Genomic DNA, 26661 nt, shown 5'->3' with positions numbered 1-26661 from the left:
TTATTAACACATTAGCAAAAATGTACAAAATTTCAGTGGTACCTGCTCAACTATGCATTACATATGTAGACAAATAAAAAAAAAAAAAAAAAAAAGGAAGAAACGAAACTCATACGAAAAGAAAACTGACAAAATGAAAGTTTTATTATTTCTTTACAAAACGTATTACTTATCAAAAACAATTTTCAACAACCTAGAAGTTACGATAAACAGAGCTTTGGAGAATAACCAAAATATGAAGGTTCCCATGTTAAGCAGAGCAGGTTGGCTATACAATGAAAGATAACACTTTATTAACAAAGCAGGAAAAATCTAAATCAAATCAGAGGCTTAAAGGATTGGTCTGTTTTGCAACTACTTTTCCTTCATCCTCCTCTATAATGGGCTACGTTTCACTTTGTCATTATGTTCTTGCTTACTGAATCGGCTGCTATGGCAGGGAATGAGAGATGATTGAAACAAAAGAGATCTCACAAAATGCCAAGATTAAAAAATGCATTGTAATAAATTTTATTTGCAGCATTTTAAAACACTTTTTTTTTTAACAAACAAATATTTCAATTACACAGAAACATATTGCTAAATGGCGACAGTTATATGTGTTAAATGACAGCAACAGTTCAAAAAGATGTCTTCATGTCTCCGTTGCCCAGAAGCAGGTCCTCTCCCTAGGAGAGATGGTGCCTGTGATCACAGGTGGAGCAAATAAAAGATATTATTAAAGAATTCATTCAAAACATAATAGCATACTTCTAAAGAACAACTACAGTACATGTTTGCTGTGTGCCTGGGCTCTCTTCTGCTCAGGTTTGCGCTCTAATGGCACTTTTCCACTGCAAGTACCGGCTCGGCTCTACTCGGCCCGGTTTGGTTTTCCACTGCATGGTACCGTGTTGGAACGGTTCGGTAAGGTTTGGTATGGTTTGCTTTTCCACTAAAGTAGTACTAAAGTAAGTGGGTGGGATAACAATGATTCTCTGACCAATCAGTGGCTAGTAGTGACAGTCAAGGCTGCATGCAAAGGATTGTGGGATATGGTATTGGTACGGCCCTGTTGGAACCACAACTGAGGTGGTACTGTTTAAGGGAGCCGTACCGTTCGGTTCCATGTAGTGGAAAAGCGCCGCCGTACCATACCGAACCGTTCCTACACCTTACCATGCGGTACCAGCAGTGGAAAAGCACACAAGCGAGCCGTACCGTTCGGTTCCATGTAGTGGAAAAGCGCCGCCGTACCGTACCATACCATACCATACCAAACCGAACCGTTCCTACACCTTACCATGCGGTTCCATGCAGTGGAAAAGCGCCATAAAAGTCTGGAAATACTAAACAGCTTGTAGGGTTCAATGAACGCTATAAGGAGAATATGAACGTACTCCGGTGTTTGGGGTTAGTGCCAAACAAATGGCAGTAAATGTGGTACTACAGTTTTTGGACTGCAATGGGTCTGTTGTAAACAGTCAAGGGTCTCACAGGGTTCAAATAATTGCCAGCTCAGTGGTTATGAGTAAGCGACTGTAAACTCGTGAAACGCATCAACTTTTGTCCTTGTCGGTGATGTATTGATGTCCAGTTTGGATTTACAGTGGTGAATAAACTTCACATGTTTACTTACAGAGTGCGGTCATCACTTTGTGTTTGTGGACCACACTGTTTCCAGATTGAATAAATCCTCATGGGAGGACTCCCCGGTGTTTAATGACCCGATGAATAGGCGGGTGGAATCCATTTCCCGCCACATGTATCAGGTGGCGGGCTCGCTCCTCAAGCCTGTGTTGGCTTCCGTGCTGGTTTCTCAGATGGTTACGGAATGGGTCAAGGTGATAAACGCAACTTGGTGGCTGAGTCGGTCCCTCCGACTCTCATTAACCTGGTAGACCAAATGGCCCAGGCCATGGTGTACCTGTGTGATGGTGGGGAGTGGTTCATTTTTTACTTTCTCTGACACTATGGGGTTCTTTTTAATACCTTTTGGGCTCTTTTCAGTTTCTCTGACAATATAAAGGGGAACTCCGGCGGCAGTGCGGGATCACGGTGCAGACCGCAAATCGCCGATTTAAAGGGCCAGTGTTCCATTTTTTCTAATTCTGCCAAAAATGGAGTCCCAGGATAACAATTTCCCCACTGATCTTGTGTGTGCTTCCGGGACATCCGGAGCACCTGCACTAGCCTTTAACTGCAGCCATTGACTCTTTGCTGTCCAAAGTTGATCTTATGCTGTCACAAGGTAATGTTAAAAAATGGCCGATGCCCTCTGTCTGATTCAGAGCCTGATATGGTTGCCATGGACAATGTCCTCCCTGAGGGTTCCCAGTCCTCACACTCAGATGAGGGGGGGGGGGGGGGGGGGAGGAGGAGTCCTCCGCTGCAGCGCGGAACACGCTTTAGTTGAAGCACTTATTCGCTTCAGTCAGGGAGACTTTGAATATCGACGATGAGCCCACCCAGTCAGGCAAGCAGGTTTTTCCTTCGGGTCCCGTAAAGCACAGAAGAAGTCGGGTCAGGTTTTCCTTTGCCCCGAGGAGTTTCACGATATCATGAAAGAACAGTGGTGTCGCGTTAAGCATGTGCTGGCGGTGCCTAAGCTTTTTCAACGCCGCTATCCCTTTGCGGACCCAGTTAACAAAAAAAACATGCGGTTTCCAGGTAAAAAAAAAAAACACACAGTGGTGCCCGTGGTAAACTCCCCGGGTGTTTACAGACCCAATGGATAGGAGCATGGAATCGTTTTCCCGCCACGTGTATCTGTGGCGGGCTCACTTCTCAAGCCTGTGTTCGCTTCCGTGCTGATTTCCCGGACGGTTACGGAATGCATCAAGGTGCTTAACAGCAACTTGGTGGCGGAGTCAAACTCATTGAGTTAACAGACCAAATGTCCCAGGCCATGGTGTACCTGTGTGCTGCGGCCCTGGATGAAGCTCCCCTGGTCGCAAGATTGTCTGCGGTGGGGATTGCACACCGCCACATGGTGTGGCTAAAGAGCTGGCAGACCAAGCCTCAAAAATGACCGTGTCGGATATCCCTATCTGGAGGAACGCCTTTCAGGGAATCCTTGGGTGAGATTGTAATGGGTCTCACAGGGGGTAAGTGTACCCTCCTGCCCCACTCCGCTAAGGATAAAACACCACGCATGCAGCAGGGTCCTTCCTTCAAGGCTCATCGGCAGCCCTTCTGTGCCTCAGGACAAAGAAAAATCCTTCCAGGCCTCCGGTGGTAACGATAAGCTCTGGTCTGGCAAGTCCAAGGCAGGTCAGTCCGATGCTGCGCCCCAGTCTTCCTCCACCTGAAGGGCCGTCCTCGCCCTTTTCAGGGGTGGGGGGGATGTCTGCATTACTTTCAGGAACCCGGGTTGTCCCTTATTCAGGACACATGATTTCACAAACTGATTCCTTCAGGGTACGAGAGCGAGATTCGGTCTCACCCCACAGACAGGTTCTGTCCATCAAAGCTCCGCTTTGTGCAGGTGCAGAAGTGTCAGATGGAATTCCATCTGGTCGGTGGTAAAGTCTGAGTCATTGGGCTTTTCTGGCCTCCATCACCTTGAAGGATGAGTGTCTGCACATCCCTATCTAAGAAGGTCTTCTGCGGTATCTCCGCTTCATCACAGTGGCAGAGGACCGTTTTCAATTTGTGGCATTGCCCTTTGGTCTGGCTTCAGCTCCCAGGGTCTTTACCTGGGGAGACGTCCAGGGTTCCTTAAAGTAACGCAAACGTCCCCCCACCCCTGAGCCTGGTGAGGGCGTCCCTGCATGTGGAGGAAGGCTTGGGCGCAGCACCGGACTGACCGACCTTGGGCTTGCCTGACCCAAGCCTTCTTTTTTCCGCCGGAGGCCCCGGTGAGCCTTGAAGGATGGACCCCACTTACCGCGGGGCGCCTTACAATTCGCAGACTGGGGTAGAAGAGTTCTCTTACCCCCTGTGAGACCCTTGATCATTTCATCCAAGGAGTCACCAAACAGGCATTCCCCCAAAAAGGGGAGATCAGACACGGTCTTCTTAGAGGCCTGGTCAGCCGACCAGCTCTTCAGCCAGACCATGCAGCGAATTGCAATTCCCAGCGCAGGCAGCCATGCGACCAGGGGATCCTCATCCAGGGCAGCGTCACACTGAGACACCATGGCCTGGGCCATTTGATCCGTGAGCTCGATAAGAGGCGGGGGAACCGACTCAGCCAGCAGGTTGCTCTTAAGCACCTTGATCCATTCCGTGACAGTCTTGAGAGACCAGCACGTAAGCGAACACAGGCTTGAGGAGCAAGCCCCCCCACCAAGTGCTAGTGGCGGGAAAGATTCCAGGCGCCTGTCCACCGGGTCCTTCAACACCGGGGAGTCTTCCAGGGAACCACTGTGGTCTTGTTCAGCCGGGACACAATGTGGTCCACAATAGGTGACAATGTCCAGCGATTAGAAACCAAGTCTGCAAAAGGGTAGCGACGCTGAAAGCGCTTTAGGTACTGCTAGCATGTGCTTATTGCACCGCCATTGCTCGTTCACAGTCTCGTGAAACTCTTCGGGGCATGGGAAAACCCGACCGACTTCTGGGCTTTGCGGGAGCCAAAGACAACCCGCATTCCTGACTGTGTGGGCTCATCATCAAGATGTAAAGTCTCCCTGACGGAGCAAATCAGTGCTTCTACCAAATCGCATTCCCGTGCTGCTGCTGAGGAGGACGACTCCTCGCCGCCCGAGTGTGAGGAAAGGGAGGGCAGTGTCCATGGCAACCACTTCAGGCTCAGAATGAGAAGATTAAAAAGGCCAATGCCCTCTCAAATAGGAACTTGTGACATGACAAGATCAACTTTTGACACCAGAGCTTCAATGACTGCAGACTGGGATGCTAGGGAATGAGACCCAGAAGCACACACAAGCTCAGCTGGGAAATTTTGACTCTGGGACTCCATTTTTGCAAAAATGACAAATACGGTACACCAGCCCTTTAAATACGCACCGCCAAATCACGCTACTGCTGGAGATCCCCTTTATCTGGCACACCCACTGAGAAATGTGTCTGAAAAATGTCCAAAAGGACTAAAAGACCTCCTTACTGTGACCAGAGAAAGCAGGATGAACAGCCTCTTCTCACGCTGTCTGCAGAAAGTATAAACTCCTGGGAGGAAGTGACCTCATATCACTAGAGGCCGAAACTCTCCCTAAGCCTCAAGAAAATGGTGCCATAATAAAAAATAGGGAAAGCACAGGGAAAATGGCCACTGCCCATATAGCACGGCATGCCCACATCCAAGATGGCGCCCAAAAACAGCGGCAACACACAGCAATGCAGACAATGGCTGCTGCCGTTACTTAAATGTAGCCTGGCTGCCCACACCCAAAATGGCAGCCCAACACAGCACCGACGATCAGGAGCCCAGTGAAACAAGGCCACCACAGGAATCCACCCAGGGACCCCCTACAGGACAAGGTAGTAGGCATAACCCCCCCCCCCCATGTGCGGTAAACGCCACCATAGAACCCCCATTAGGAGCAAGGAAGGCAGGACCTGTCCTGACAGGTCAGGGAGATCTTACAGAGACCGCAGCTCTGATATGCCCAGGAGTGGGCCCATTACCCATTTGTGAGGAAACTATGAAGTGGCTGCGTCTGTCAGAGGACGCAAGAGAAAAAGTGCTGGCTATAGATACACGCAATTATAAATGATTCTGGTATATGGCCAAAAATGGTGTACATTACAAACTTTAAACCTAAGGGCAGTCAAAATAAACCCAAACATCAGCACAAGGACGAAACCCATTTCTATGGCTCATTTTCTGATACTAGACTATGACTGTGGTGACCCAGCAATAGATCAAAATCATCCCAGAAATACAGACCCCTTACCCCATGGTACTTGGCAGTTAGTCTACTGTGTGAATAGGACTTCTCTTATTGTAAAAAGGTAATAATCCTTCCTTACAATAAATATAACTACCGTATATACTCGAGTATAAGCTGAGTTTTTCAGCATTTTTTTTATGCTGAAAAAGCCCCCCTCGGCTTATACTCAAGTCACTGGCTCACTTTTTAAAAATGGCACTGCCCGGTGCCAACAAATCACCGCGCATGCGCTGTCTGCCCGGGAATAGCCGAACGTGTATGGGCTTTCCCGAGCATCGGCGGCGCATGCGTGGTGACGTGTTGGTGCCGGGCGGCACCATTTTTAAATTTAAGGCGCCTCACCGACAAGTGAGACTCCTCCGCAGCCCCTGCATTTCCTCATGCAGTGCTGCGGGCATGGTACAAGACATTCTCCAGGACCATGCCCGCGGCACTGCATCTCCTGTGCCATGCCTGTACCTACTGTGCCATGCCTGTACCATCACCTGTACCATCCCTAAACCATCTCCTGTACCATGCCCACAGCCCTGCATCTCCTGTACCATGCCCGAAGCCCCTGTTTTGTGGTCCAGTAGCTGCTGCATTTCCCACCCTAGGCTTATACCTGAGTCAATAAGTTTTCCCACTTTTTTTGTGGTAAAATTAGGGGCCTCAGCTTATATTCGGGTCGGCTTATACTCAAGTATATACAGTAATCTGTTTTGGTGATCACATGATTAGGAACCACTTACATCAGTTCATTATCTTCCTTCCAGATTTGGGTAGCTGGAAGCTGCAGCTCAGCTCTGGAGCCAAGAAACCTCAGAATACACAGCATGACTGAGGATGGGGAAACGGTGTTTCAATAACAAATTTTTACTTTTTAGGATGATCACTTTCGCCACAATTATGGTGATCAGAGGACAGGAAACTTAATACTGTGGTCCCTGACCTCTTCTGCACTTACCCAGACTATAATTCAACTGCCTTCATGCTGCTATAATATAGAAGAATAGGTTTGGGAAGGAAGGTAACAATACATGGTGTAAAGGGGTAAAACCAATAACATACTGCCACGAAAAAGGCATTCCTTATATCACGGTTAATATTTTCTAAAAAAATGAAGGGGAAGATATATATTATATATATACACACACACATATATCTATATCTTCATAGCTGAGAAAGCACTGCTGCCAATAATAAACAGTTTTTGTACAATGCCAGATTCAAAGGACTTGAGAGCAGAATATAGAAGGTAGAGGCCTATGAAGCAGATTTAAACACTGTACACTCACATGCTAATGTCGTTTAGATTTCCTATTTTGGTTGTGGATATTTTCCAAATGAAGCTTCCATTCGACTTTGCTTTAAACCCTAAAGAAAAAAAAAATTAAAAATGTAATCAAATAGAAAAAGGAAATCTGTGCAATCTGATCACTGTCACACATTTTGACAATACAATTAAGGCAGCAAGAAAACACAGGCCTCTTTGGGAAAATTCAGCAAATGCCAGCTGTGTAGAACATAGGATAATAAAACAGATATAGCTAGATCAAAAGTAACAATGTTTCTACTCACTGAGGCTACCCTACCAAATTCAATAAAATATGGAACAGGTGGCTGCAGGCTCCGGAAAAGTGTATTTGGCTATGACATAAGAAGGCAGTAGTGTACTCTGCATATTGGTGTCTGTGTATTCAAACATAATCAAGAAAAGGTTGCAAGTATACCCTCTTAATCCTCTTGTATTTTATTGTATTGTATAGGTCAGTGTTTCTCAACCTTTTTCCAGTCGAGGCACACCCCAGAAATTATGGACAGTCTCGAGGCACCCTTTAAAATTATGGACAGTCTTGAGGCACCCCATCCTAAAATGTAAAAACAATTCTAATAGTTTTACATAATGCAGCAACATACACACACACACGTAGGACACCCAACGTTAGAGGTACAAGTTGGTACTGACTAGTATGCCAATGTTTCTCTTTTTCCTCAGTTTTCTCCATCACTCATCTAAAAGGACACCAAAACTTATGGAGAGAAGCAGGGGAGAGTCAAACAAGCATGCTACGCAGGAGACTGACATCGTCCTTATCAACTGATGATGTCATAGGTCGTTAGCAGGTTGGCAGCTAGAAGGTTGTAACAGTGCACAATGAAAACCTGTGACTTTGTGTAACGTAAAAGGCAGGCTTCATCCACCTGCTGCCTTGTATACAAATTTTGGTAAATTTTTGGGGCATTTTGCTGAGGCACCCCTGAAGAAACCTCAAGGCACACCAGGGTGCCTGGGCACCCTGGTTGAAAAAGGCTGGTATATGTACTGTCTCCCTCTAATATTGTAAAGCGCTGTGTAAACTGCTGGCGCTATAGAAATCCTCAATAATAATAATAATAATAATAATTATATGTCCTTTTTGCCTTGCCTGACTATGCTGGATGTACCCATGTATATTTAGAAAATTCTATGCTCTGCTGTGTTCCCATGGTTTTTTATCTTGTTTATTCACTTGTATGTCTTTTTTTTTTCAATAAAGAACCTGTTTGACTACAGGAAACATTGTTACTTTTTTTAAATCAAAGTCAGCTACTGAATAAACTGCAGTGGGACCTAGGACTAAAAATGGAACCTTAAAAGCAGAACTAAACTGCAATATACTCCCCTGCATTCCAGCAATGCGACTGTTGCATCCCTGGCATCTTTCCCCCCAGGTTTCTTTCGGGGTCCAGGGTATTGTTCTCTTGATTGGCCAGCGGGAATGACGTGACTCCCACACATGCGCACAGAGTCTTTCATTCTGGCACGCTGGCAACTGGTCAAGAATGTATGCTGAACTACGTACATTCAGTAGAAGATTGAAAACATTGAAGACAAAGCATGTCTCTCTTCAATAAAAAGCTCCCTGGATATTTTTTTTTTTCTTTTTATCTTTAGCTCCACTTTCTATAACTACAATCGAACCTTAATTACTTAAACCCATGGAAGGTGTGTTTTGGTGCAAACACCACCAAAGATGCAGCACACAGGATTATGTTTAATGCATTGCACCAAATTGTTAAAGTGTGAATGTACTCTAAAGGCCCCTTTCACACGATTACATCTGCGTCTGCAATCACACAAATAGAAAACATCCTCTACAGTGCCCATTCACATCAATGTAACATAGTGCAGTACGATTTCAATGCGATTTCAATAGAAATGCAAAAGCATATATGTGCGTTTTCGAATGTTTTTGACAGAGTTTTGTGTATAAAAATTCAGTCTTCTCTTCCTACAAAAAAAAATAATGCATCAAATTGCATCAAAAGCATGTGTAAAATGAACAAAAAAAAAAAAAAAAAAAGTGTCACTTAACCCAGGACCCTGCATTCACTATATCTGGTCTCCCACAGTACATAGAATATGGAAATGCAATTATTTTAGAAAAGAAACTGCTAAATACACCTTTTCCCATCAGCAGTATATAGCAGTCTTGTGACTGCTACAAGCTCACCGTGATGCTTGTAGGAGTTTTCATACTGCATTAAACTGTCCTATCAGCATCCCTGACCCCCAGATTCGCTGTCCGGACAGTGTATATTTGCCGTGCGCTGATCACATGCACCCTCCCAAGAAAAAAAAAAAATAAAAACCCTCTAGCAACACATCCCAAACTGAGCATGTGCAGCCTGACTCCAAAGGCTCGGCCTTATCCGAACCTGTTCTGGAGTCAGTGGAAGGGGAGTATCAGAGAAGACAGGGATTAACCCCTTACATTCCACAGCAAGTACAACAAGCATGCTTTACTGCGTATGCAGACTGATTTTACCTTTGTGGGTTTAGTAACACTAATTAGTAATATCAACTCACAGCTTGCCAATTATGCATAGACCCTGGATATCTCTGACAGGAGGCTTTCAGAATTAAATTAGCACCAATCTTGTGGTGTAGTTCTTCACATACAGGAATCTAAGCTACTAAACTTAAAGTGTATTAACACTTTCCCAACCAGATTGGAATAACACCTACTTTATATTGGTTACATATTCCTATTCACAAGACATAAAAGTAATTCTTTAAAAATTGCTGCTTACATTTTGCTTATACATGGGGGGGTTGTCAAATATGACTGCAGAAGTCTAAATACAATTTAACAGTTTGCCGATCGTATAACTTGCATATACTGCGGCAAGGATCACATAGCTAGTACACTAGTGCACTTCCATGCCTGAGGCGTGCATGCAAAGCAGGAGCTGATCTTCGAGTACTGCGGACAAGGCTAATCGCCTGTCAGTAGGGAAGGCATGGATCCTGTGTCCCTGCAAAGCAGGAACATTGATCCATGTCTTCCCCTAGTAAAAGCACCTCCCAACACAGTTAACCTCTTTGCAGCCAGTGTCATTAGTACAGCGACAGTGCATATTTTTAGCACTGATTACTGTATTAGTGCTACTGGTTCCCAAAAAGTGTCAGTGTCCGATTTGTCCACCGCAATATCAAAGTCTTGCTATAAGTCGCTGATCGCCACCAATACTAGTAAAAAAAAATTCCATAAATATATCCCCATGTTTGTAGACGCTATAACGTTTGCACAAACCAATCAATATACACTCATTGGGATTTTGTTTGCCAAAGATATGTAGCAGAATACATATTGGCCTAAATTTATGAAGAAAATGGGATTTTTGACTTATCATAAAATCCATTTCTCTGATGTTCATTGACGGACACAGCTCCTGATTCTTCTTAACCATTGGGTTATACTGCCCCCTACAGGAAAATGACACTAGGCAGAAAAAAGCCCGACTATGCCTATGGGCATGGGCAGTCTCAAGAGGTACACACCCACCCAGAGGGGTGGGTGCTCTGTCAGTCAATGAACAGAAAAATGGATTTTACGGTAAGTCAAAAATCACATTTTCTCTTTCATTCATTGACAAACACAGCTCCTTGCTCTCTTAACCCATTGGGATGTCCCAAAGCAGTGTTAAACATAAGGGGTGGGAAAACAGCAGAAAAAAATTCCCAAGGCTAACCATAGCCAACCGAGTAACATGGAGCTCAACAAAAAAACTGAATTTTTGTAAAATCTTACCGTAAAATTCCTTTCTCCGAGTCCTCCGACAGTCGCCGCCCACTCAAGTCTTCACCAATGGGTATTGACCTTTGCTCCGTAGGAGTAGCTAGGCAACAAGAATTGTTAATACAAAAGCTTTTAGCATAGATACACCCCTAGGGGCTGTCCCCTCAGTCAATACCTCCCTGCACCAGCATTCCCAACTCAGTTTGGTAGCATAGCAGTAAGAGTACACAAAAACCCCAAAAGAGGGGCGGGGGGCGGCGACTGTCGGAGGACTCAGAAAGGAATTTTACGGTAAGATTTTACAAAAATTCCGTTTTCTCTTACGTCCGACAGTCGCCGCCCACTCACAAGTCTTCACCAATGGGATGTCCCAAAGCAGTGTAGACATGAGGGGTGGGAGACGCAACCGTAGAAAGGCAACGCAGTACCCACAACAGAGAAAGGAACCTTACCACAGTAAGAGAACCAACTGGGCAACAGGAAAACGTGCTCAACAGGAGTAACAACCCAGGAAAACAAGTAACCCAGGGGTAAAACACCCCAATATCCAAGGGCCCACAAAAACAAGGGTCCCTAGGAAACTGCAGCACTGAAAACTTTACGGCCAAAGGAGGCATCAGCCGATGCCTGAACATCCACCTTATAGAAATTTGAGAAGGTGTGAACGGACGACCAAGTCGCCGCCTTACACACCTGGGCCACAGACGCCTGATGACGGTAAGCCCAAGACGTACTCAAAGACCTGGTAGAGTGCGCCTTCACAGGGAAGGGAGGAACCTTCCCCTTAAAGGCATAGGCTTGTTCAATGATCTGTCTGATCCATTTGGCGATGGTCGCAGCCGACGTCGCCATGCCCTTCCGAGGTCCCTCAGGAAGGACAAAGAGGGAATCCGACTTGCGAAAAGATTTAGTGGACGACAGGTAAACCCTGATCGCCCGGACAACATCCAAGGAATGTAAGGCAACCTCCTTCGGATGCTTAGGCTTCGTGCAGAGCGAAGGCAAGACAATGTCTTCATTCAGGTGAAATTCCGAGATCCTTTTCGGAAAAAAAGATGGGTTAGGCCGCAGGACCACCTTATCCTTGTGGACCACCAGGTAGGGAGAGGTACAGGACAAAGCCGCCAGCTCCAACACCCTGCAAGCCGAAGTGATTGCCACCAAAAAGGCAACCTTCTTGGACAACAGAGACAACGAGATCTCCCTGATCTTTTCAAAGGGAGCCTGTTGCAACACGGACAGAACCAAGTTCAAGTCCCATGGAGGTAAAGGGTCCCTCCTAGGAGGGGCCAAATGTCGCACCCCCTGAACAAAGGTGCTAACCAATGAATTAGACGCCACAGGGCGTTGAAAGAGAACTGCCAGCGCAGAAATCTGACCCTTAATCGTGGCCAGCGCCAAACGCTGGTCCACTCCAGTTTGGAGGAAAGCCAACACTCTCGACACCGAGTAGGAGCGAGGGGAATACCCCCTGGACTCACACCAGGCAAAGTATGCTTTCCAAGTACAGTAGTAAATTTTTCCTGAAGAGGCTTTTCTAGCCTTGATTAAAGTGGGAATGACCTCAGGGGAGAGACCCCTATCCTTCAGGACCTGGCTTTCAACAGCCAGGCCGTTAAAGCCAGCGACTGTAAAGCAGGATGGAATATCGGTCCTTGAGACAGGAGATCTTCTCGAAGTGGCAGACGCCACGGAGCGTCGACCGCCAGATTTACGAGGTCTGCGTACCAAGACCGGCGAGGCCAGTCCGGCGCCACCAGAATCACCGTGTGTGGTTCCGAGGCTAACCTGCGAAGAAGCCTGGACAGCAGCTGAATCGGTGGAAAGGCATACAGACGATACTGATGCCAGGGCGCCACTAACGCGTCTGAGGCGTCTGCCCGAGGATCGCGTGTCCTTGCCACGAACCTTTCCACCTTGTTGTTCAGACGAGACGCGAACAGGTCCACATCCGGGGAACCCCACTTCGCGCACAACATCTGGAAGACCTCCGGGTGAAGGGACCATTCTCCCTGGTCCAGGGTCTGGCGAATCATAATCCGCCTGCCAGTTCTCCACCCCCGGAATGTGAACTGCCGTTATCGCCGGGACGTGCGTCTCGGCCCAAGACAAAATGTCGGCTACTTCCCGAGCCGCTCGGGCACTCCTGGTGCCCCCTTGGTGGTTGATGTAGGCCACCGCGGTGGCATTGTCCGTCTGGACCCGAACTGGACGGCCCCGAAGCCGGTCCGTCCATCTCAGAAGGCAAAGCTTTATCGCTCTCAATTCCAGAATGTTGATCGGAAGGGAGGACTCCTCCTCCAACCAAGTTCCCTGGGCGGACAGAACACCCAGAACACCACCCCAGCCCGACAGGCTGGCATCCATGGTGAGTACCGTCCATAATAATGGACGAAAAGACTTGCCCCCCGACACCGCCGGGGACTGGAGCCACCACAGAAGATCCCTTCTGGTGTCGTGGCTCAACGAGATCCGCAGATCCAGGGATTGCGGCCGCCCATCCCACTCGGCCAGAATCTCCGCTTGGAGACCCCGCGTGTGAAACCGGGCAAAAGGGATCGCCTCGAAAGACGAGACCATTAAACCTAGACATCTCATGCATGTCCGCAGAGACGAGTGCCGGTTGTCCCTGAGGGACCCGACCTCGTCCTGAAGAGTCCGAAGCTTGTCCTCCGGCAGGAAGACCTTCGCTTGGACAGAGTCCAGAATCATTCCCAGGTAGGGAAGGCGAACCGAAGGACACAGTCGACTTCGGAATGTTTATGGTCCAACCGAACTCCTGCAGAGTCCGCATCGTGGTGGACAGGTCGGTCACCAGGCTCTGACTGGCGTTTGACCTTATCAGGATATCGTCCAGATACCCCAAGACAGCAATGCCCTGTGCACGCAACAGGGCCAGAACCGGCGCCAGCACTTTGGTAAAAACCCGCGGAGCCGAAGCGAGACCGAAAGGCAACGCCACGAATTGGTAGTGATCCTCCGCAATGGCGAATCGAAGGTACCTCTGGTGACCCTCGAAAATGGGGATGTGTAGGTACGCATCCTTCAGATCGATGGAGGCCATGAATTCCCCCGGACTCAGGGCAGCCACCACTGAGCGCAGGGATTCCATGCGAAACTTGCGAACCTGCACAAATCAGTTCAGAGCTTTCAAGTCCAGAATCGGACGCACTTTGCCCTCCTTTCTGGGCACAGTGAACAGATTGGAGTAAAACCCCCGAAATCTGTCTCGATGAGGCACCGGGACCACCACCCCCTGTGCCCGCACCGCTAGGTGCAAATCCTGCAAGCGCTCCGGAGACAGCTGAAGATTTGAGGGAAAAAAATCTGCCCGTCGGCTGAGAAATTCGATCTTGTAACGAGATCAAACGATTTCCTGAACCCATCTGTCCCGAACGCGGGCCAGCCAAGGTTGTAGGAAACCGCGCAGACGTCCCCCCCACCCCAGAAACTGGTGAGGGCGCCCCTTCAGGCAGAAGTGGTATGGGAAGCTGAACCGGACTGGCTGGACTTCTGCTTCCCCGCCCACGGCTTCTTCTGGGAGCCTTGGCCTTTGAAGGGCTTGCCCTTGGACTGCGACCGAAAGGCACGAAAGGACCCCTGAGAGGGCCTAGACGAGGAATTCCGCTTTCCACGGAAAGACTTATGCTTGTAAGACTGGGGCAGGAGAGTACTCTTGCCCCCCGTAACCCCTTTTATCAGGGTATCCAAAGCCTCGCCAAAAAGGCGAGATCCCACGTAGGGAAAATCCGCCAGCGTCTTGCGAGAAGATTGGTCGACCGACCAATTCTTCAGCCAATCAGACGACGGTTCAGTATCGCCACGCTGGACAGGCGCGCAGCCAAGGGAGCTAAATTCAAGTCCGCATCACACAAGTACATGACACCCTGATGGCTCTGGTCCACCATAGCCAACGTGGTAGGTGAAGCTGAATCAGCCGCCAAGGTGCGCCTGAGCATCTTGCTCCAATCAGCAACAGCCTGTGCCACCATAATGGAAGCAAAAATAGGCTTCAGCATAGAACCAGCCACCATATAGGCATGACGGGCAAGAGACTATTCTCCTGTCCGTAGGGTCCCGGAAAACCGGGGTATCCTCAGAAGGCACCGCAGTAGCTTTGTTTAAAACGGCCACCGCGTGATCCACCGGAGGCGCCACACACCAACGCTCGTCGGTGGCAGGTGCAAACGGATAAAGCAATTTAAACTTATTTGGCACAGTAAAGGGCTTCTTTAAATTGCGCCACTGTTCATTAACGGTATGGTGAAATTCAGCAGGGCAGGGAAAAACCTGCGCTGATTTGAGAGTCCTCTGTGTCCCAAAGGAAGACATCCTAGCAGGAGGAGTAGGCTCATCCTCCAGGTGCAAGGTGTCCTTTATGGAAGCAATCAGCTCATTCATGAGTGCAAGCTCTTCAGGCGAGCCAGGGGGAGAAACATCAACTCCCTCCACCTCAGGCTCCCCCTCAGACCCCACAAGGTCCAAAGATGAGCGGGACCCTGAGAAGGGCACGCCAGCCACATCGCCCTCTGAATCAGAGGAAATGGATAACCTGGCCCTTTTTGCGGATCGTTCAGCCAGCAGCATCTGCACCTGAGACACTAAGGAAGCCACTACAGTGGTCAGATCGGCCCCCTCGGGGGGTGCAGCAGCCCCCTGGTCCCCCACCGGGGCGGGGGAAACTTGCTATCCTGAGAATCCATGCCCCAGTACAGAAAAGTATAAAGGTACTGGCCATTTAATACCACGGCGAGCGCAGCCCACCGCACACTGCTGTATGCACTGACCCCGCAGAGATAGACAATACTGAGCAAGGAATGACAGGACAAGAAGGTAAAAACCTGGAGAGAGCACACCAGACTGCTGCCACCGATCGCTGTTCCCAGAGAAAGAGGAAGTGATGCAATGCTGGCTGACTGATATAGCCTATGGAAGGCTCCAGCAAAATGGCCGAGGGAGAAGGCTACAATAAAATGGCGCCGCCATGTGCATGATGAGCACCGCCCGCCAAAATGGCGGCGAATGGCGCCAAAACACGGCGCTGCATAGGGACAGGTCCGGTTACAGTATACAGGCAAATAAAATGGCGGATCGCCGCAGCGACCGCCGCACACACACACACACACACATGTCTGCACACAAACTTCACCCAGAGCATAATAAACAGCAGAGCAGGATGGCCCCCCCCCTCGCAGCCCACAGGCAGTGCAGCCACACAGGGATCTGACAGGGAGCCCGCAGTTACACAGACATGGAGGGTACTACACAGCCACAGACTGACACCCACACAGAAGGTCCCCACACAGAAGGTGCTTACCGTACCAGATGGCGTGGGGAGCCGACTACAGCGACAAACCGCTATCAGGGCAGACAGGGAGTGCCGCAGCCAGGACGCTTGTGGACCGCAGTCATGGCGTCCAGTGAGGTAGCCACCTCACAGGCAGCATCCCTGCAGCGAACAGGGATGGGTCGTTCAATGTGCCAGGGTAAAACCTAAGCTGAACGCTCGTTGGCAGGCTGGGGATCCATCTGGCTCTCAGCCCTGGGATCCAGGGCGAACAGTCCGAGACCCAGCTCCACATGATGATTCTTCATTAGAAGATCCCTAAACTAAGGCTGACAAAATAACAGCTAGCAAGGAAAAGAGAAAAATACTTGAAATAAAATCAAAGAAAGGGTAGAAGGCTGAGACTGAGCCCCAGCACAGGATAGCCAGCTACTCCTAAGCTAGGCAAGATCAAACCGAGTTGGGAATGCTGGTGCAGGGAGGTATTGACTGAGGGGACAGCCCCTAGGGGTGTGTCTATGCTAAAAGCTTTTGTATTAACAATTCTTGTTGCCTAGCTACTCCTACGGAGCAAAGGTCAATACCTATTGGTGAAGACTTGTGAGTGGGCGGCGACTGTCGGAGGACGTAAGAGAAACTGGAGTTTACCTGACAAAAACAATACACCCTCAAAGAGGACCAGGACCTCCAGACTGCAGCCTGAAAAAACTTGGTCAAAAGAAGCATCCACAGATGCCAACACATCCACTTTATAAAACTTTGTAAAAGTGTGCACAGAGGACCAGATGGGCGCCTTGCAAACCTGCATCACTGATGCCTGATGACAGAAGGCCCAGGAGGCACTAAGCGCCCGAGTAGAGTTCGCCTTAACAGGGATAGGAGGAACCTGACCCCTAATTAAATATGCCCAAATCGCTGTCTGTTCCATCTGGAGCAGCAACGGCCAATCCTTTGAGGTCCAACCGTGAGTACAAATATTAAGTCTGATTTCCTAAAAGACTCCATAGCTGCCAGGTACACCCTGATCACCCAAACCACAAAGGGAATACAGAGTAATTTCCTTAGGATGTTTAGGCCTGGGACATAGGAAAGGCAACACAATGTCTTCATTCAAATGGAAATCAGAGACGACCTTTGGAAGGAACAACAGATAGGAAGGAAGAACCACTGTACCTCTGTAAACCAACAGGTAAAGTGAACGGCAAGACAACGCCGCCAGCTCTGACACCCTGCACGCAGAAGTATTCGCCACCAAAATGGCCACCTTCTGGGACAACTAAAGCAGGGGAACCTCCTAATATTTTCAAAGGGAGATTCCTGGCTAAACGGACAACACCAATTTAAGGACACACGGTGGTAATGGAGACCGCACTGGGGGAACAAAATATCGAGCTCCCTGGATAAAGGTACGCACCAAGGAAAGTGTGGCCTAAGACGTTAAAAGAAACCCGCCAAAGCCCAAACCTGGCCCTTGATGGTACTCAAGGCCAGGCGCAGCTGAACCCCCCCCCCCCCCCCCATTGGAGGAAAGCCAAGATCCGAGCCCTGAAAAAGGACCAGGGGAGAACCCCAAAAGACTCACACCACGCAACGTACGTCTTCCAAATACGATGGAAGATCTTCCTAGAGGTAGATTTTCTCATCTTTAACAGCGTAGAAATCACTGATTCAGATAAACTTCTATCCTTTAGCACCTGGCTTTCAACAGCCAAGCCATTAAAACCAGCAACTGTAAAGCAGGATGGAAGATTGGTCATTGAGACAGCAGATCTTCCCTGAGAGGAAGTCTCCAAGGAGAATGGGTGACCAGCCGTACCAAGAACGGGGAGGCCAGTCTGGAGCCACCAGAAAGACTGGAATCCCTTGCTGCCTCGATCCTGCACAGGAGTCTTGGCAGAAGTTTGAGAGGGCTGGAACGATCGTTCTGTCCACCTAAGAATGCCGGCTACTTCCTGACCCGCCAGGACATTTTGTGTGCCCCATGGTGATTGACACAGGCCACAGCCGTGACATTGTCCAGCTGAAACACCCCTGAAGACTAATTGTCCCATGATCCAGACAGTCTGATCACTCGGAGTTCCAGTACATTGATCGGCTGTCTGGACTCTTGCCAAGTTCAGACCCCCTGAGCACAAGCTGTCCCGAGGATGCCTCCCCACTCGAACAATCAGGCATCTGTGGTGACAACCGCCCAGTACGGGGAAGAAGGATTTCCCTATCGAAGTGCCGGTGAACGAAGCCACCTCTAGAGACCGTGGATTCTGGTCCCAGTTCACCAGAATCTCTTTTTACAGAGATCTCGTGTGGAACTGTGCAAACTAGGGCTGAAACCACTAATCAATGAAAATAGTTGTCAACTATTTTCGTAATCGATTAGTTGTCCTGCATACAGAATGCATTATTTGTTTACATATGAGAAAAATATAGTGCAACGCACATACAGCTCAGTACACCATCCGTACATGTCAGATGGCAGAGAACTTGTGAATGTGTGAGGAGCAATGCCTCATGGGAAATGTAGTCCTGGGCAAGAGAAGGAACGAAGTGATTCTAAAAAGGCAGAGGTTTTTTTTTTACCTTGCTATATACCTTGCTTACGATCACTTTAAGGGCTCTGTGCAGGGAAGATGAGCATCTGAACCCAGAGAAGGTGGGAGGCTGATAGACTAGAGGTGATATAAGGCATTACAATTAGAGTAAAAGTTTACTAGTATTGTGCATTATATTTAAAATTATTATATCCATGAAAAATAAGTCTCAGCTGTTAGTACTACTTTAATACATAAATGTTATTTTCCCTCCTCCATCCTTCATATAGCTTCATGTTTGACTCCCAGTTAAAATATCCTGCATATCCGACTTCTGGGTATAATATTTTTATGTGTGTATATATATATATATATATATACACACAGTGGGTACGGAAAGTATTCAGACCCCCTTAAATTTTTCACTCTTTGTTATATTGCAGCCATTTGCTAAAATCATTTAAGTTCATTCTTCTTCCTCGTGAATGTACACATAGCACCCCATACTGACAGAAAAACACAGAATTGTTGACATTGTTGCAGATTTATTAAAAAAGAAAAACTGAAATATCACATGGTCCTAAGTATTCAGACCCTTTGCTGTGACACTCATATATTTAACTCAGGTGCTTTCCATTTCTTCTGATCATCCTTGAGATGGTTCTACACCTTCATTTGAGTCCAGCTGTGTTTGATTATACTGATTGGACTTGATTAGGAAAGCCACACACCTGTCTATATAAGACCTTCCAGATCACAATGCATGTCAGAGCAAATGAGAATCATGAGGTCAAAGGAACTGCCTGAAGAGCTCAGAGACAGAATTGTGGCAAGGCACAGATCTGGCCAAGGTTACAAAAAGATTTCAGCTGCACTTAAGGTTCCTAAGAGCACAGTGGCCTCCATAATTCTCAAATGGAAGACGTTTGGGACGACCAGAACCCTTCCTAGAGCTGGCCGTCCAGCCAAACTGAGCTATCGGGGGAGAAGAGCCTTGGTGAGAGAGGTAAGGAAGAACACAAAGATCACTGTGGCTGAGCTCCAGAGATGCAGTCAGGAGATGGGAGAAAGTTGTAGAAAGTCAACCATCACTGCAGGTCTCCACCAGTCAGGGCTTTATGGCAGAGTGGCCCGACGGAAGCCTCTCCTCAGTGTAAGACACATGAAAGCCCGCATGGAGTTTGCTAAAAAACACCCGAAGGACTCCAAGATGGTGAGAAATAAGATTCTCTGGTCTGATGAGACCAAAATAGAACTTTTTGGCCTTAATTCTAAGCGGTATGTGTGGAGAAAACCAGGCACTGCTCATCACCTGTCCAATACAGTCCCAACAGTGAAGCATGGTGATGGCAGCATCATGCTGTGGGGGTGTTTTTCAGCTGCAGGGACAGGACGACTGGTTGCAATCGAGGGAAAGATGAATGCGGCCAAGTACAGGGATATCCTGGACAAAAACCTTCTCCAGAGTGCTCTGGATCTCAGACTGGGCCGAAGGTTTACCTTCCAACAAGACAATGACCCTAAGCACACAGCTAAAATAACGAAGGAGTGGCTTCACAACAACTCCGTGACTGTTCTTGAATGGCCCAGCCAGAGCCCTGACTTAAACCCAATTGAGCATCTCTGGAGAGACCTAAAAATGTCTGTCCACCAACGTTTACCATCCAACCTGACAGAACTGGAGAGGATCTGCAAGGAGGAATGGCAGAGGATCCCCAAATCCAGGTGTGAAAGACTTGTTGCATCTTTCCCAAAAAGACTCCTGGCTGTATTAGATCAAAAGGGGGCTTCTACTAAATACTGAGCAAAGGGTCTGAATACTTAGGACCATGTGATATTTCAGTTTTTCTTTTTTAATAAATCTGCAACAATGTCTACAATTCTGTGTTTTTCTGTCAGTATGGGGTGCTATGTGTACATTCATGAGGAAGAAGAATGAACTTAAATGATTTTAGCAAATGGCTGCAATATAACAAAGAGTGAAAAATTTAAGGGGGTCTGAATACTTTCCGTACCCACTGTATATTATATATATATATATATATATATATATATATATATATATATATATATATATATATATATATATATATATATATATATATATATATATATATATATATATATATACATACATATACACATATACATATACATATACACACATATACACACACACACACGATATAAATAAATATTTTCACTGTTTCACAGTAGAAAATATATTACAGTAGCGATTATCTGCTGTTTTTTTTTTTAACCCCCATCATGACAGGTGATTAAAAAAAAAAAAGCTGCTGCTACTAAAGGTCTTATGCTGCCCATGCATGTATTGGATTTTTGGACAAAAATATTTTCATCTATATTTATACAAAAATGATTTGTATATTTGTTAAATGGGCAAGTGTTTGAAAATTCCACTTTTAACATTCAATTTTAAAATGAATATAACTTCTGAGCAAAAACCACATACACTATTTGAAGATTTGTTTGATCGAGACGTTTTCTATTCTGCTCCTTCGAATGTTCCTGTCACTGTGGTTGACATCGAACACCAAATGGATACCACTAAAAGGTTGTAAAATCGAATGAATTTTAAAAGAAGCAAACTTATGCGCTAAAATAAGGTATACGACACCCTAGATCTAAAAGATGGATAGATGAAAGCAATCGTGGAACAACAACACGGAGAGAGCAGCCGATTTGGTAGTGTCACCACATATCCCAAAAAAATTTAGTTTGTGTATGGCCAGCATAAGTGACAGCAGGCGCAGGGAGCTTGTTTCAAGCTACCTGCCTATTAATATTCTATACCAATCCGGTCAGAAAATCTGCGAAAAAGTGTTTTAGGTCTTATCAAATATAAAAAATTTTGATCTCGGAGTCTGATATGTACCACATTTAAAACCTCCAATAATACATATATCTGTCTCAGAGTGGAATAAATATCCAACTATATAGCTGGATATTTATATTTACCACTGCATATAGATATTTAAGAATACTAAATTATACACCAACTTTTTTTTGTTGAGGTTTTTATCCGACTAGTCGATTAATCGAAACAATCGGCCAACTAATCGATTATGAAAATAAATGTTAGTTGCAGCCCTAGTGCAAACAGAACCACCTCAAAAAGGTAGACACCATCAGGCCCAGCACCTGCATGCAAGCCCGGAGGGATGACTGTCTGCTGGACAACAGAAGCTGAATTGCCTCATGCAATTTCTTCAGTTTTTCCAGAGGAAGCAACACTCTGCCTTAGGCCGAATCCCTAAGTATTCTCCAAGGTGTCCATCATAGCAGTCTGAGACTCTACTCGCAGAAAATGATTGTCCAGGTACCCCAGTACTGTAATTCCCCCGCTAACGCAACAATGCTAGCACTGGGGCCAACACTTTGTGAAAACTTGAGGAGCAGAGGCGAGACCAAAGGAAAAAACGCCACAAACTGATCATTGCTCCTCACCCACAGCAAAGCGGAGGAAGTGCTGGCAACGGGCAAATATTGGAATGTGAAGGTAGGCGTCCTTGATGTCGATTGAAGCGACAAAATCCCCCTAATGTAGGAACGCCACCACCATGCGAATGGATCCCATTTGAAACTTCTGTACCCACACAAAGCAGTTTAGCGCCTTGAGGTCCAGAATTGGAAGTACCTTGCCTTCCTTTGTAAACAGGTTTGAGTAAACCCCCTAAAAACATCCCCCCCATTTAGTGAAGAGGCGATCTGGGGACAAAAAGCAGGCTGGAAGGGAAGAACCTTTCCGGAGGAAAAAAGGCAGAGGTGACCAAATACCACCAAAAGAAAGCTCCATTTGTGGGGGAAAAAGAAAAAGAAAAAAAAAAAAAAAAAAAAGGACAATTTTATTCAGGTACCGCACGACTGTGCAATTGTCAGTTAAAGTAACGCAGTGCTGTATCAAAAAAAAAAGAAAAAAAACGAAATCAATAAAGCTGCAGGTATAAAGTGCAAACACCTAGTTTCATGCACACATGCAGCAGCCTTGGCAAATTTTCTGTCACAGCTAAATCCCATGCGGTTCCTAGTGGCAAGTTCCAATACCGTTGTACTGTCCCACACAGGGAGTCAGGAAGGACATGCAAGTTTTGACACTGACATGCTCACAAAGTGCTGGAACTTTGCCTGTTGAACCAGCCAGCAGTCTCTTTATTTTTTGCTTTTAATAACAGTCAGTCATTTTAAAGGCCCATAAGATAGTTACATTGTAGGAAATGTGGGATTCACTACCCTATGAAGAACAACTATGCAAAGAGTCTCGCAAACTACTATGCAAGTCCACTAAAACAAAAAATAGATAGTAAGCTGCGGAACCAGCTGCAGACACACTGCCATTATATGTGCTAGCTCAATCCAAAACATACAGGTGTCGCGCTTCATTCCCATTAACGTGCAAACCTGAATAACAATTGCAACAAAACAACAACTTAGATTCGTCCATAGTTCATAAATTCGCATATACAGTGATTAATTCATCTTAAATTGTGGTCAATGTTTGGTGTTCCATTTAACCAGTTCTGGACCAGAAGGATTTGCCCCCTTAATGACCAGGCCATTTTTTGTGATTTGGCACTGCGTTACTTCAACAGAAAATTGCGTGGCCATACGACTGTACCCTTTATTTCCGCACAAATAGAGCTTTCTTTTGGTGGCATTTGATCACCTGTGCGAGTTTTACATTTTGCACTAATAAAAAAAAAAAAAAAATCGCAATAAGAGTATTTTGGTTTGCGCAAAATTTATCGAGTCTACAAACTAGGTAAAGGATTCGTCTTTTTACTAGTAATGACTGCGATCGGCGATTTTTAGCGGGACTGCGACATTGCAACAGACAGATCGGAACCCTAACTGACATTTTTTGGGGGGGGGGGGACCAGTGATATTACTACAGTAGTAATCAGTGCTAAAAAATATGCACTGTTACTGTAATAATGACACTGGCAGGGACGGGGTTAACCTAGGGGTGATCAAAGGGTTAATCGTGAGCCCAGGGGAGTGTTTTCCAACTGTGGGGGGAGGGACTTGTGAAATGATCATGGAGACTATAAAGGAGGATCACAGGCGCTCTGATCATTTCAGAGAGAACAACATTCATTTCATGTGTCATCACATCTGACTGGGAGATCATTATTTGTGTGAGCAGAGCATTCATGAGATCTACATTTTACTGATTGTGGGGTCACTTCTTGTGAGGTAAGCCTTCAATCAGGACGGGGGAGCACGAGTGAGAAGCAGATCACTTTGCTATTATAGCACATCATTAATTGGAGCACCTAAATGGATTAAGAAAATTGACCACGATTATATTGAATTAATTACTGCAGATGCGAATTCATGAACTATGGACTATACCACACCTATATTGCATGTTTAAAACACTTAAGTCGTACACATTTTATTTTGTAGCAATTATTAATATTTATGTTAGCACATTAATGGGAATGCAGTGCGAGTATCCTACAAAGGCTTTTTTGTTTAAGGTCCCTTTTAAAAGCATTAGAAGCGCCGTTAGATAAACAATATGTATTTAATTCTAAAAACAACAAATTCAAAATCTATTATTAAAAACTATGGCAATTATAATCAACAAATGTGAGCAGCAGGATGTACACTCACCAGATAATAACCAGTATGATAGCCACTCATGTACCAAGCAATTAGCATGCTTCCCAGGGCTTCATCATCTTCTGTGACATCAGGGCCCATTGGAGGAGGAGGGGGTATCAGCTAAACAGCAACACACAGAAAAGGAACTTTATAAAACAGAATACATTTTTGCATGCCAATTCTAATAGCCTGTTGAAAGGAATTATAAGCAGGCATTAGGTAAGCATATGGGAGGCATTTAAACAAAAAATAAATAAATCCAACAGCTTTAATCACATCACTTACCTTTAAAGGGTAACTCCACTTTCGTGGGAAAAATAAATCAGCAAAGAAAGAATATAGTGTATACAATTGGGACACAAATATTGTAATTAAAGGTTATTAAAAATGACCTTTCCTTTTCAATCCTTCAATCTGCAGCTGTTGTAATTTTCAGAAAATGCAATGCAATATGGCAACCTGGAGCTGTTCTGTACACAGAATGTGCACTGACCACACCCCAGAAACATAATTTCCTGCTTGTGTGATTGGCTCACCAATTTTCCCAGAAGTCTGCCTAAGATACAAGTCAGATTTTTGGCATCCCCTACAACAAAATCTAATGACCGCACAATTTAAATTACTACTGCATGTGACCGCAGCTTATAAACAGACCATTGTCAGGGCTTGGAAAAAGCCTACAATATGCATTTTGGAAACTAACCACAGAATAACCCAATTTTTGGTATATAGTAAAATTGAGGCTACCCTACTTGAACGCATTTCGAAACATCTAAAATTTGCAGCCATGGGTGGACCACTATTTACCCTCAAACTTCAATCGATCGTTGTTGGAACCTTGGACTCCAAATGGAGACCTCTGGTGCTGTTCAGCATATCATTTCCCCTGTATGTTAACTGTGTTAATCACCACCTGTACATATAGTACAAATTGTAATGCCTACAGAGCGTATTAGATCGCAACCTGGTTTGAGCATTGTTTATGCCTGAGCACTGATGAGTTCTCAATAAAACTTTTAAACAAGAAAGAACTTTTCTCAATGGAGGAGACATGTCCAAATCTGACCATGTGTACTGCTGTTGTGCCTGAAGACCTAAGGCTATTAACCTCTGCAGCGCCAGACGTTCAGCAACAGGAAGGAGGCAGGCATCCCTGCAGTGAAGTGAAGATCTCTCTAGGACCCAGCTGTCCGCACAACATGGAATATACTTCTTTACAAATAAGTGATGTGACTAAAGATGTAGGATTTTTTTTTTAAGCTCAACGTCAACTTTATACGATTCCCTTAAAGTAGAAGTTCAGGTAAAACCTACCGCTAAAACTGCTCTCCTCCAGTCTAAACCCAATCTATCTAACCCTGTAAAAAAAAAAAAGCGCTATACTTAACCCATTTTGCAGCCGATCTGGTCTGGTCCCAGCATCAGTGGTCAGTGGTGTCTTCAGTGTGGAGGCGGGTACAGGAGAGGGCCCACAGCAGAAGCCCCATAGCAACTATGGGCGTCATCACTTCCCAGGCATTTCACAGCTGTTGTAGGTCCTTTCCTGCACACAGAATTCGCCGTCGGGAGACTGGACCAGACTGGCTGCAGAATAAGTACAGTGATTTTTGCTTTACAGGGTTAGAATGTGGCAGAGAGCAGGTTTAGTGTTAGTTTTTGCCTGGACTTGCACTTCAGTAGGAACCAGCCGAGAATCAAACCCTTATTGGCAGACTGAATGTACCAAGTTGATCCTACAACCAGCCAGCCAGATTTTCTTACGATTATCGCTAGCGGCTGCTATAGCCGCTAGCAACAATCACTGTCTTCTCCTGGTGGGGATGGTTTCTACCGCCCACCCGCCAGGAGCAGACAATCGCTCGGCTGGAGGAGATTCCCGTCAGCACTGTCTGTGTTGATGGGGAAATCGTGCAAATTTACAGGCTGAAGGCAAGAAATTCGCACTATGTATGACCAGCCTAAGTTTCCAAATTAAGTGAAGGTCTCAGTACAAATCCATGTTTGCGATTTACATTTCTGTGCTTTAACACAGACAAAGATGAGGACACCTTCATTATGCCTGCAGTAACAGTCAACAGGAACACCTCTTAATGCCTCTCTAGAGATGGGGAAGTTTCTAATGTTGGATTTCTAGGATTCTGGAGGACATGCAAGGATTAGTCATGATAATTTACTGTCAGAGGTTTAGTCTTACTTTTGTTTATATTTGATTGCCTTGCTATGTTTAAACCAGGAATTCTACAGAATTTCTGAAATGTGTAGCTGGTAGAGCAACAGGATTCACGCATGAAATTCCAGCCTTCATATGGTGTTGGTGATGGGCAAAAAACACACACACC

At 46.1% G+C, this 26661-nt stretch overlaps 1 protein-coding gene across 2 annotated transcripts in view; it reads right to left on the bottom strand.

Annotated features, from left to right (window-relative positions):
- Positions 1-330: 330 nt before the first annotated feature.
- Positions 331-26661, bottom strand: part of LOC309564881 (survival motor neuron protein-like) — a 61678-nt gene continuing 35347 nt past the window's right edge. For both annotated transcript variants that reach the window (XM_082269567.1, XM_082269568.1), the window contains 3 exons: positions 24332-24442; positions 7112-7190; positions 331-684 (listed from right to left, as the gene is read on the bottom strand). In XM_082269567.1, coding sequence (XP_082125693.1) covers positions 7134-7190; positions 24332-24442 — 168 coding nt within the window. In that variant the 3' untranslated portion in view covers positions 331-684; positions 7112-7133. The remainder of the gene's footprint in view (positions 685-7111; positions 7191-24331; positions 24443-26661) is intronic.

Source organism: Pelophylax lessonae (assembly GCF_965119305.1).
Source record: "Pelophylax lessonae genome assembly, chromosome: 1".
NCBI classification, from domain to species: Eukaryota; Metazoa; Chordata; class Amphibia; order Anura; family Ranidae; genus Pelophylax; species Pelophylax lessonae.
This window is presented reverse-complemented; position numbering and strand designations above follow the sequence as displayed.